Consider the following 12,835-nt stretch of genomic DNA (forward strand, 5'->3'; position numbering starts at 1 on the left):
CTAGAGAAATGGGGTCCAAACTGAGGCTAAGCACTGCTTTATCATTAGTGTAAGGTCAAAAAAAGAAACTTGATCTTTAATGATGTTTATGCATGTGATGTGCTGATGGGCACGGCTTTAAATCATCCAGAATGAGCTGTCACGGCTAATCCCATTTTAAGATCTGTGGAAAAAAAAAAACACCATTAAATATAATTTTCTGGGTGGCAGAAATAATTACACGGCAACAAAAAGGCTGGTTAGTTTCTCTTCTTCAAGATACAGATAACTACCGAGCGTTTTACATATATATGTATTTTTTTATCCTGAGATTGCCTTTGACCTCACACTAGCGCATAGCGCTGTGTTTAGCATCCTTTACCCTAACACACAAACGTCCCGTGCAGACAGAAGACAAGACATATACAGTACAGGCCAAAAGTCTGGACACACCTTCTCATTCAATGTGTTTTCTTTATTTTCATGACCATTTACGTTGGTAGATTCTCACTGAAGGCATCAAAATTATGAATGAACACATGTGGAGTTATGTACTTAACAAAAAAAGGTGAAATAACTCAAAACATAGCCGCCCTTTGCTCTGATTACTGCTTTGCACACTCTTGCCATTCTCTCGATGAGCTTCAAGAGGTCGTCACCTGAAATGGTTCTCCAACAGTCTTGAAGGACTGTTTGCCTTCACTCTGCGGTCCAGCTCACCCCAAACCATCTCAATTGGGTTCAGGTCCGGTGACTGTGGAGGTCAGGTCTCCACTTTTTGTTAAGTACATAACTCCACATGTGTTCATTCATAGTTTTGATGCCTTCAGCGAGAATCTACCAATGAAAATGGTCATGAAAAAAATATAAACACATTGAACGAGAAGGTGTACTGAAGGAGTAGGCCTATATACCGGGAAACAAGTAGACTTAAGGTAGACAACATAAAATGGAATAATCAAAAGGTCAAGGGTCAAGGGTCAAGTGTATGGGAGCACCGACCCGGTTGAGGATGGGATGGCACGACTACAGGGGTATTTGTTACAAACAGGACAAGGCTGTGTTCAGTTTTGTTACATCCAGAATAAGATTAGGGATTAGGGGGAGTAGCTGGATTCTGTTTATCTCAGTAAGTTGGTTTGTGTGTGAACAAATGTGTTTGTGGTTATAGTCGCCACCTGGAGAAGGTGGCCTCAGTTCGACCTGTTTGTTTCGGTGATGGCCGGCTCAAAGGGAGCCGCCGCGTCTTTCCTTCCCATCTGCCTCGCACCCGCCCTCCCCCAGACAATCGCGGCGTCTCAGCAGCGCTGTTTCTGATGTCTTGCGCCGAGAACAAAGCCGGCGGCGGACTCACTGCTTCACACAGACACACACACACCCACGCGTTCAGACACACCCGGTCCCGCTCTCCAAACCGACATTCAAAGGCTCCTCGGCGGCGGCGGCGATAACACGGGGGAGCGGGCGGATAAAAATAAATAGGCGCTCGAGAAGATGGGCCAAGAGATTAGCCACAACAAAGATGCAGATTATTGCTAAAGGGCAGAGTGGCGGTGAGAGGCTGAGAGAGGGGAGATGAAGAGGGGAGTCAGGAGGCGTCCTGGTGCTGGGGGGACGTGGCACGTGGAGGCGGGAGCCGGCGACATGATGCCCTTTTCTGAGAGGCCTTGTGTGGCGCTGTCTATCCGCCAGGCGGCCTGGTGATAGATGAAGCTGGGACTGGGAGTTTAAATGAGGGAGAAGGGCCATACGACTGTGTCCTCGGGCTGTGTGAGAGTGTGTGTGTGTGTGTGTGCGACATTGCCTTTTTTGTATCGTACTTTGTCTCACTTTTCAGAGGAGTTAATTCTCCTTGTTCATTACTAATGACCTCTGACCTCCTTGGTGTCTGCCTCTTTACTGCATACATTAGATGCATTTCATATTCATTTGTTTATCTGATGCTCTCATCCCAACGTCAGCATCAGCAGACCCAAGAGCCCTGCAGGTCATGTCAGACTTCTTGTAAAAATCTATTAATTCTACTTTTTTCATTTGGCACCTTTTTGATTTATGTCAATTTGAGGTGGGAATTGCACAGAAATCTCATGATTCTGTTTACCCATATGGAATTGTCAAATGGCACATCAAATATGATGCTTTCTAATGACAAATTGTTAAATACATGACTTATTTCACACTTCACCCTATGCACTTACATTTATAATTACAGTTGTACATTCATACAAATTCGATTTAATTAAGTATCTCTTTATCCATGTGAGGATGGGCACTAGCCACGTGGTGGCTTTGGTTTCCATCATTACTTCAGTCAATAATTTCACGTTCAGTCCCTTGTGATAGCAGCAGGTTTTGCAGGTCGGTGGTGGCTGGCTGATTGTTGTGTTCATTGACCACCAGACCTCCGCTGACCACTTTACTGACCCCCGATGTTATAAAGTGCCGCCGCAGGTGATCTTGCGGTTCCTGCAGACGCTGTTGTCATTAACACGCTTGGATCTCCTGTCGTCCTGCTGCAGCACATGCTGTCGCCACAGAGGGGGCCAGAGAGGCTTCTGCAGCTCGCTGACAGTAACCTGGGCAGCCTGGTGACGGAGATGGACGAGCTGCTCAGCAGGGTAGGACACGCACTCGCACAAACAAGGAGACGGCGTTCAGAACACACACTGCTCAGGAGGCGGCAGCAGCAGCAGGAGGGTTTTCTGGTTTTTAGATCATTCTGCTGCTACCAGCCTCAAATACACGCACACACACAAACACATACGTTTGTGGAGAAATTACACATCTTTCAAAATACATCTTACATTTGGGGAATAGGTAAGAGCAAAACAAAGAAAGAAAGAAATTCTTTATTTGGCACCAAATGTGACTTGTATTTTGTATTTTTTCATGTGCATAGATGAAATACATTATATTGTTCTTGATTTAATCTCTTCATTTAAATGATTTTAAACCGTTTACCTTATTACCATTATTAAATGGATTTCCGTATTCCGTGAAATATGGTCGATATTTTCATGGGTTCATGGTTGTCAACTTGGTAACTATATAACTTCTGTATTAAGGCAAAATCTAAATATACCCTGAAGTTCTGTAACCAAAAGACAAACCTTTTTAAGGTTTATCTTTTATTATGAAATCACTATCATTTTTTACAACATGCACACACCCTCAAATGCATATGAAGTGTTTACTTAAGATTAAGATGACCTCCTTTACCTAATCCTTAACTGTAATTAATACCTATTTTTCCCCATTTAGCCTTTTCCCCTCCCTGGGACTTCCAGAATGTCCCCAAGCAGCAGGTGTTGTGGGTCACGATTAATGTAGATTGTGTGTAAAGTTACCCACACTCACAGAAATATGTAATTCATTACAAATTCTCGGAAAAGGTTACTTCAGCCTCGGGTGCCTTGAGGGATATTACTCGTCACAGCGTTCCTGTTCCCGGCTCCTCGCATCCAAGAATAAACCGCAGCGTTCGGGGCTCCACCTTCTCCTGCTCCCCCGAGCGACGGCTGCATTAATGGAGCGGGGGAGCGGGTGCTGTGTCATTAGCGGAGGGCGACGAGAGAGTAAAGGCTGCATTGGAGGAACTGCGGCCTGTGTGTTCGAGCCTTGCAGCATCCTTCTCTTTCCGACTTTTACCCCGTCCCTCCTTTCATCCACCCCAGCTTCTTTTTTTTTCTGAGTCCCCCCGTTGTTTTGTTATGCCGTTCTCTGGTAACTCTAAGTACAACGACTCACTATGGGATTTGTTGAGCTGGGTTAATTTGTCACCGTTACCGTTAAATACTAAAATTTCGAGTAGCGACCCCCCGTGCATTCACCTGTTGGGTATTCAGAACTGTGCAGGGTGTGTAAGGATTTACACCGTTCCCGCAGGTTTACCACACCAAGGATCGTCTGTATATTCTGTTAAATATTTGTTTTCGGTCTCAGCTTCACGTTCTTTATCGCAAATGTGGCTGCAGTGTCGTCCGAAAAAGTGCGAAGGTCTCACTGTTTCACCCAAAACAAACTTTTGATTAAAATGCGTTTCATTTCCTGGATTAGGGGAACGTGGTATCAGAACAGAGCACCGTTCTGTGTGCCGGTGGGCTTCATGCGGTGGATTTCTGTTACGCAGGCCACGAAAGTGTCGGCAGATGGAGAGCAGACGGGCGCAGACGCCGAACGCATCCACAAGCGAGCTGAAGACCTGGAGCTCTTCGTCAGAAACACACTGCTGGCTGCAGAGGGTACATGCGCACACGCACACTGAACACAGTTGTGATTAAAGCTGCTAGTCAACAGGGGAGATCGCATTTTCCAGTTCAGCTCAGGTACATGTTTGCGTTTTTCTGAAAGCTACATTTTATTGCAGGTTCATGCAAACACACAGAAGTTTTTCAATCAAGACGTCAATCAATACCTCAAATTGTTAGTAGTGTTCGTTTGTAGCTAGGCGTCCATGGCCTAGCTACGCGGACATTCTACGTACCGTGAACACTGGGTCACGCAGCCATATGCAACATTCCCTTTGACAGTTGCCGCATTTGCATCGCCCCAAGTTCTCACCTAGACAATGATGGAATATGACATTCAGCATTGTATGTGGTGTAAGCCCTTGGTCTTTCTACTCACGGTCAAGTTACACAAATTGAAATTGTGAATGAAAAATTGGCATAATGTTGCTAATTGTTCTTATATATAATCTGATGAACTGTGGTTTGTCTGGATGGACTACAATGTCCCAGAAATCCCTCATGTGTATGCTTCCGAGTTTATGGGGCTTTGTGAGGGGACGATTGTTTAATAATGACAAAAGATGGACATTTGTGGGTGAAGGAAATGCCATATGGCATTGTGATGGAGACAAAGAGCAAAGGAATTTGAAACTGAATGGAAACTGAATGTAGGATGGTTGACTGACAAGGACAAATACATTTGCTATTCTGTCTACATAATTTTTGTAATGTTTTTTGTCTCTTTTGCAAGTTATGTCTGTAAATGGGCAGTAGTGGCTTAGCGGTCAAGGAAGAGGCCCCGTAATCAGAAGGTTGCCGGTTCAAATCCCGATCCGCCAAGGTGCCACTGAGCAAAGCACCGTCCACACACACTGCTCCCCGAACGCCGGTCATGGCTGCCCACTGCTCACTAAGGGTGATGGTTAAAAGCAGAGGACACATTTCATTGTGTCACCGTGTGCTGTGCTGCAATGTTTCACAATATCAATCACTTCATTTTCTTTGCTTTTTTCTTTGCATGTGTTATTTCGTTGTAATCCTCATCTTTGGTGAGGGCGTGCCATCAAACTTCAGGAAGCATTCCCATGTGCATCCATCAACATCCCCTGCCATATGTCTCCCATCCAACCGGTGCTTCACTCATCTCTGGGTTCCCTCACACATGGATCCACCTATCTCAGCCCACATCTGGCACCATGACCATTCTTCAAGCTACTTCTATCTAATCTATCTAGAATCTAACACAGAACATGACCATAATTATGTTTTTTAGAAAAGTTTAAAATGGGACCAGCCATATGATTGATCTCATGCAACTTCCTCATTCTTGATGGTTTACACCCACTTAAATTTAAAGATCTTCAGTAATTACAGATCATTTTTCTTTCTTGTTTACTTATATAGGATATATCCAGTTTATATCCAGCTTGAAATTAGTGGCCCATATGTAGTGAGTGGGGTGAGCAGTCACCCCATCCAGTCTTGAACCCTGGTCTCCAGGCTACCAAACATGGCAGTCATCACAATTCGACTGGTCACAGTAAATGAGATTTGTGGCCAGGTACTGATGCTCAATTCAGCAAAATTTCATCTCACGACTACTCTGCTTGGCAACCGGAGCATGAACCCCCAGCAAGTGGGCCTGGGGCAACGGTGCCTGAAGACATGAAAAGGAAAAAACATCCTGCTCAGACCCCGACTTCCAGCATGCCTCTGGCAGGCCCCGAAAGAGGTAGAGCCTCGAGAGGGGGGGTGGAACAAGGAGGAAAGGAGCTGGGGGGAAAAAATGGGCAAACATAGGCTCTGTGGTTAGTGAAAATGGAGGTGGTACTTGCCGGGGTTTCAGGTGGTGGACCGGCGCTGCCCTGGGCTCTGTGATAAGGCGGTGTTGGGCGGTGACCTTCTGCCTGGCTTTTAACAGGGAGGTTGATTGGGCTAATGAGGGAGGCCGTAATTAATGAGGACAGAGGCAGCTTAATCAACCCCCGAGCTGGCTCGTAACAGGGTGCTCACAGGGGGCGGCGTGCTTGTGTGTGCGATCGTGTGATATTCCTGGTCGCCGTGGCTGAGGCGTGGTTAACACACTTGCCTATGAGCCAGAAGACCCAGGTTCAAATCCCACGTACTACCATTGTGTCCAGGGGGGGACTGTCCCTCGAACTACTGATTGTAAGTCGCTCTGGATAAGGGCGTCTGGTAAATAATGTAAATGTAAATGTAGACAATGCACTCGGTCACTGCAAGCTGGCCAAGGACAGGTCAATTCAGATGACGCTGATAATATTGTGCAAGGTGTAAAAGTTTTTGACCTTCCAATGATATCAAGAAAATTACTGTTTTGATGTGATTTCTTGTTTTGCTATTTTCAGCTAGCAGTGTTCTGACCTGCCTCATACTGCCAGGGTGATACCAAGTGTAGCAGATTTTTTCAGCAGACCATCATTATTTTTGCATAATTGATAGAATTATCGGAATTCATCTCTATTAAGATGAGTTTTTCAACCAAGCATTTTAATGGTGCTTGTTAAAATGTTTTTTCTTTGTGCCGCTGCTTCAATTTAACTGCGTCACTGGAGAATCATGGGTAATTCATTTGCCAAAACAAACAACATGATTTTTGTGGAAGAGAGATGTTGGTCAAAATGGCTTATGAAACAAAAAGACTGCAGCTCCATACCGACAGATGTCTGCTGCTAAAGCTTTTTTCTGAGCCACCTGAAATAAAGTGATAAAGTGAAGTGATTGTGATACACTGCAGCACAGCACACGGGGCACACATTGAAACGTGTCCTCTGCTTTTAACCATCACCCTTGGTGAGCAGTGGGCAGCCAAAACAGGAGCCCGGGGAGCAGTGTGTGGGGACGGTCCTTCCTTAACCGCTAGGCCACCACTGCCCCCAAATAAGATGCATGATTATTTGTGGTTCTGTCCCCCGCAACTTATATATAAGATATAGCTGCCAACGTCCTGTAGTTCACATTGTAGGTCCATGTCATTCTGGGGAAATACTGCCCCCTTTCTGATGCTGTACAAATCTCTTTTAAATGAACGGTACCCCAATTTTCCCAACTGGAATGATTGAACCTATTCAGGAGAGACTCTTACTGTCTCCATCACTCCATTGCCATTCATCCAGTCAGAATGAGTCAGAAAAGGAGAGTTTTAAACTCTTTCTAAATGAGATCAAATCTGATGATTCAGTCCACCTTAAAGGGTTTAATTGCCTTTGAAATGCAGTGTGCAATTATCTCAAGCAGGGATTTTGAAATAGGTGTGCATTTTGTCTTTGTAATCATATTAAATTGTTTATGTTTGAACTCTTCTGGAATTTGAGGCACGCATCTAATTATGCTTCATTTTAATTTCAATTGCATGATTTATACTTAAATGAGAATCCTCAGAGTAACCCTTTTTTTTTTGGAACACTGCTTGATTGAGTTTTGATTTCAAAGACTAAATTAATTTGATTAAAGTATGTTAGCCTGCTAAGCAAAATTTGAATTTCTTTGAATAGACCTGAAAGGACAAAAACTAAGGCAGCAAGTGAGAATTTACATTTTTTTTAATCAGGAGGAGGGGCACACATCCTCCTCAGCTGAGTGACTTTGTTCTCCGTGCCTTTGAGCTCCTCTCATCACTGGCTGTAGCTCGTAACTGAAGAGAGACCTGTCTAACAGGTTTAAACATTTTTTAAACATTCCCTGCACGTTGTGAGAATGTTATTTTGGAAATCTGGAGAATCTCCATCCATCCGTCCTAAACTCTGAACACTCCAGGTTAGTGAAGTCAAAGGCACGTGCTCCCCATGTTGGAAATGCTGGGGGTTTTAAATTGAGCATAGCTGCACTCACAAGGTCAGATGGGATCACCTGAAAGGGGATAATTAGAGGAAATCCTTAGATCATTTTAATCAGATGTAAAAAGGGGATTTTCTCTGCTCACTCTCGGGTTTACAAGGAATAAAAATATCTGTAGACTTGTGCAGTCTGACCTACTGGCAATGCAGCTGTATGTTAAGATGCAATCTAATGTGTATGTGTGTGTCCGTGTGTGTGTAGCTCTGAAGGATAAGGCCCACGAGCTGAACTCCACTCTAGGCAGCAGGAATGGAGTTCCAGAAAAGAGTCTTAATGAGATGCACAGAGAGATTGAAGCCATGCTGGCAGACATACGCAAACGGCAGCTCTCCGGCAAGAAGTTCACAGCTGAGGAAGAGCTTGGGTATGCCCCCTTACCTCACCTCACCTCCATTATACCTCCCATACATACAGAATATACATACATTCATGAATATGCTAAACTGCTTTTGCCATTGCCTGAACTTTATTTTCCACTGTTTTTTCCACTTCATTTTACCTTGTGTGGAGTAATTTGTGTGTTTGCCCGCTTGTTTGTGCTTTCACTAAAGCATTTTGTGGTTGAGAAGAGCCCAGCCAAATGAAGAAAGTTTTCCTTTTTCTTATGTAAAATCTTAATGAACTAATTAAAGGTTGCCTGAGGTGGGTGCAAGGAATAACATTCCTTCTAATCAAATTAGCGTAGCAGTGAATTGCAATTTGGGGGCATTCCAAAACCAAAGAGAGCCATCTAGTGGCCAGACGGGATAAATATCACAGACACATGGCATCTTCACATTCAACACATCAAAATATGAAATATCTTTTCGAAAAAGGGTCTCGTGGTGAACAAGGAAGCTCTTGGACACTTTAATTAGACATTTGTCTGTATATTTCTACTTATTTATTATTTATTTGCTGGTATTGGTCACCATTATTACACCATGGAATATCAGAATGTTTAACGTTAACATTTTACTCCTTATCCAGAGCAATAATCAATAAGCAGTTACAGGGACAGTCCCTCTGGAGATACTCAGGGTCTAACGTCTTGCTCAGGGACACGATGACAATAAGCCGAGTTTGAACCTGTGACTTTGTGGTCTTGTGGTTCATAGGCGAGTGTGTTGCCCACTAGGCTACTACCACCCTAGAAAGTTCTTTGGGTTGGATTGCGTGTGTGTTTTGTACACAGTGAAACGGGACTCATGTTCCTGAGGTGTAAACTGTTCAGATTCACAGATTTGCGTTTCTCTTGCTTTCTGTGCCCAGTGCGGCGGAGGCACTGTTCCAGAGAGTGAAGCGTCTGTTTGGGGACCCCCACCAGGCCACGGAAGACCTGAAACAGGAGGTGGCAGAAAAGATGGCAGATCACCAGCGGAAACTCAGCGACACGCAGGACCTGCTGAAAGAGGCACAAGACAAGATCAAGGAGGCTGATGGCCTGTCTAACAATAACCAGCGCAACCTGGACACCCTGGAGGTCGGGGGGGGGTACACACACAGGCACAGAAACATGTTTAATATGCCATTTTTTCAAATCTGATATATAGCCTAGTGAATAAAAATGGTATTAAATATAGTAAATTCTTGAGATGTTTCTTGATTCACTTTCTGTATATAAAGTTTGCACACCTGGGGACATCCCCTCGGTAGTTTAGTTTGACTTTTCAGTAATAGCATCTCAAGGGAGTGAAAACAGAATAGATCAACCGAAAGATGTTGCGATAAGCTTATATGATATATCTGCATTAAGATCATAAATGAGTTGTTTATCATTTATATACACACAAGTGCACACAGTAGGGAAGAGGAGTACAGCACGAACACACAAACATGGACACTGACAATTGCTGCACAGATCGGGCCCATGGAGAATGTTTGTTTTGCCTGCAGAGGAAGAGGAAGGCCGCCGGGGAGATGAAGAAGGCCACGGAGCAGGTGCTAGATGACGGGGAGCGCATGCTCGCCGAGGCCAACCTGCTCGCGGACAATATCAACCAGGAGAAAGAGGTGGGTCTCCTCCTCAGCACTTTTTATCCTCAGCAGCAGACCCCAAATTGTTAGTAGCAGTGTGGGTCCTGCTTCACTTAATTTCATATGGAAATGAACTATTTTAAGAACGTGTTCAACCCTGTGCGATAATAGCGACGCTGTGAAGCGATATCTTTGTTTTCACCTCATTAAGAGATCATTTGCGTTCTGTGTAGGACCTGGAGCAGATGGGCAGGGAGCTGACCCCTCTGCATGACCAGCTGGACTACAAGGTGAACCGGCTAACCCAGGGACTGAGTGGGGACACCCTGCCGGGTCTGCTCCTTAGGGCCGAGGACCATGCGTCCCAGCTCAACAAGTCAGCGACCATCCTCGACAGGTAGGCAACGCCCACTTTGCGCTGAATAAGGGACACACGGTGTGCACTGTGGGTAACATGAATAAAATGCTTCTTTTAAATACTTATTTTATTTGAAACGCTTACTTTATACAAATACATTCTTTGAAAAAAAATACAAAAAATATATATTTTATATTCTGTCTCACAGTTGAAGAGACCTTACAGATCTCTCTCATCTTTTTAAGTGGAACAACTTGCACAATTGGCGGCTGCCAAAGACTTCTTCCCCACTGTGTATACATAAATAGTAGCATAACATAATATGCAAATAAACATAAGCAATCTGACTAGTTATCTGCAGCTGAGAGGTGAAGAAAAGCACAGTCCCAGTTTTCTCATGATTTCTGTGTAAAAAACAAAAAACTGGAGAGAGAGTTTCGACAAAAAAAGTGAGATGGAAAATCTATAGTTTTGCCATTATCTTGCATAAATTTACCTTTAAATTGCACAAACTGAAATTGGACATTCTAAATCAGCCTAATGGACACACATCAGTTTAGAAAAAAACTCCTTTGTTGAACTGCACCCAGCCTTAAGTACAGAAAATCCTGTCCTTAAAGCCCCGCCCCTTTCATAATTCTCCCACTTCCAGCATCTTGGCCGAGGCGAAGAACCTTTCCTTCAATGCCACAGCGGCCTTCAATGCCTACAAGAACATCAAAGATTTCATTGAGGAGGCAGACAAGGTGGCCAAAGAAGCAAAGGCCCACGGGACCGAGGCTGTTCAGCTAGTGAGAACACACATGCACACACATACACACACTCTCTTCTCTGTCCCACTAATTTGCTGAACAGGGAAGATTTGGTTTCCAGACCTTTAGCGCCAGCACATTCATTTCCATTTGTCACGCTCTGGAGATCAAAGTCCCCGCTCGGTCTCCTCTATTATCATTCCCAGCCCTCCTGCAGTAGGAGTGTACGGAGGTGAGGAACACTTTCTTTTTATACTTCTCCACTCCTCTCTTTCTTCTTCTCTCTGAAGGATAACAGGGTAAGGGAGAGAAGTGGAGACGCTCGTCCCCCTCAGTCAAACACCTAAATGGAAGCCATATGCTCTGAGCTGATAGCTTTTCCCCCCCAAACACAATTCAAAACGAATTACAGGCAGATTGGATGCCCGAGAAGAAGGGGGTTTTAGATGAGAGACGGCTGATGGTGCTGAGACGAAGATTTGTCCTGTGCTTTGTCTTTAGGCCACTGGACCTGAGGGTTCTCTGAAGGACAACGGCAAGAACTCTCTTCAGAAGAGTGACCGCTTACTGAATGAAGCCAAGGGCTTACAGAATGACGTGAAAGGTGGGCTGAGTGGAAGTTCAGTGTGCAATTGTTTAAGAGGTTTTGCACCTAACAACGTGCTCTTGTGTCTGTGCATTTCAGAGAACGGAGACCATTTGAAAGATCTGCAAGGCCGAACGAAAGCCGCCAGACTGAAGAACACAGGCCTTCTGAAAGACCTGAAGGACTCCATGGCCAAGCTGGCCTCTATCCCTGACGGTGGGTTGCTCACTGTATGTCAAACCGGAATTAAAGAGCAGAAAAGCAGCTTGCTTTCGTACACACCTGCGTTCTCCTGTCTGTGTGAGGAGACGTCCCAGTGACGGACAATCGATGCCAGAGCCGCTGGTATGAGGTCGAAGGCCATCGTCTCGGATTTGACAGAAGCCAGAGCTCACATGTCCAGGTTAAACCTGAACAGAAACTCACTGTGACAGCTGAGTGAAAAAAGTTTGCCCTTTGAGTGCACGCTGTCAATCTACCACAAGGTTTCCTTACACTGTGTAGTGCAATGCATCTTTTTTTTTTTTTTTTTCTATCTTTCAACAAAAGATAGATCTGGAAAGGGTGTCATTTACCTCTCATTATCAACTGTCTAAATAAAGGGTCTTTTTTTTTATATATACATAAATAACATACAATCTGACAGTGAATGTTCTTCCGTTTCGGCACTTTTCTTCCGTAACACGGTCATACCACAGTCAGCGCCTCCCTCGCGTCCTGATTGGTCTTCTGGGAACGCCGGTATCTCATGAATCCTGAACACTGACAGCGTGTCTCTAACCACCATGGCGCCTCATTTTCATCATTTTTGCCCGCCAAGCTTTTCTTTTTACATGTAAAGTGGTTAACATCTGCTACCAACCTCAATTAACGACGTTGTCCGGCAAGATAAGACATTGATGAAGGGTGATCTATGAAACTCTGGGGTGATCTGTGGAACTAGATCGCCCGGAACTTTTTTCTGAGTAATATAAGTTTTTATGTTTTTTTTTTCACTGCCAGTATAACACACTGTGGCCTAGATTAGATTAGAATAGATTAAAGTATATGACATTACTTTCACCATTTTGACCACCATAGTACTGTGATAGCACAGGGAAATGCCATGACGAATAAG

The 12,835-nt window shown here is 44.4% G+C and overlaps 1 protein-coding gene across 1 annotated transcript in view; it reads left to right on the forward strand.

Moving 5' to 3' along the window:
• The window catches only part of LOC114773660 (laminin subunit alpha-2-like), a gene marked incomplete at its 5' end in the record, with an annotated part of 86,076 nt that overhangs the window by 54,877 nt on the left and 18,364 nt on the right, over positions 1-12,835 (forward strand). The window contains 9 exon segments of the mRNA XM_028965897.1: positions 2,499-2,597; positions 4,109-4,220; positions 8,268-8,430; positions 9,318-9,528; positions 9,942-10,058; positions 10,256-10,419; positions 11,033-11,171; positions 11,634-11,736; positions 11,818-11,934. Coding sequence (XP_028821730.1) covers positions 2,499-2,597; positions 4,109-4,220; positions 8,268-8,430; positions 9,318-9,528; positions 9,942-10,058; positions 10,256-10,419; positions 11,033-11,171; positions 11,634-11,736; positions 11,818-11,934 — 1,225 coding nt within the window.

This window comes from Denticeps clupeoides, unplaced genomic scaffold, assembly GCF_900700375.1.
Source record: "Denticeps clupeoides unplaced genomic scaffold, fDenClu1.1, whole genome shotgun sequence".
NCBI classification, from domain to species: Eukaryota; Metazoa; Chordata; class Actinopteri; order Clupeiformes; family Denticipitidae; genus Denticeps; species Denticeps clupeoides.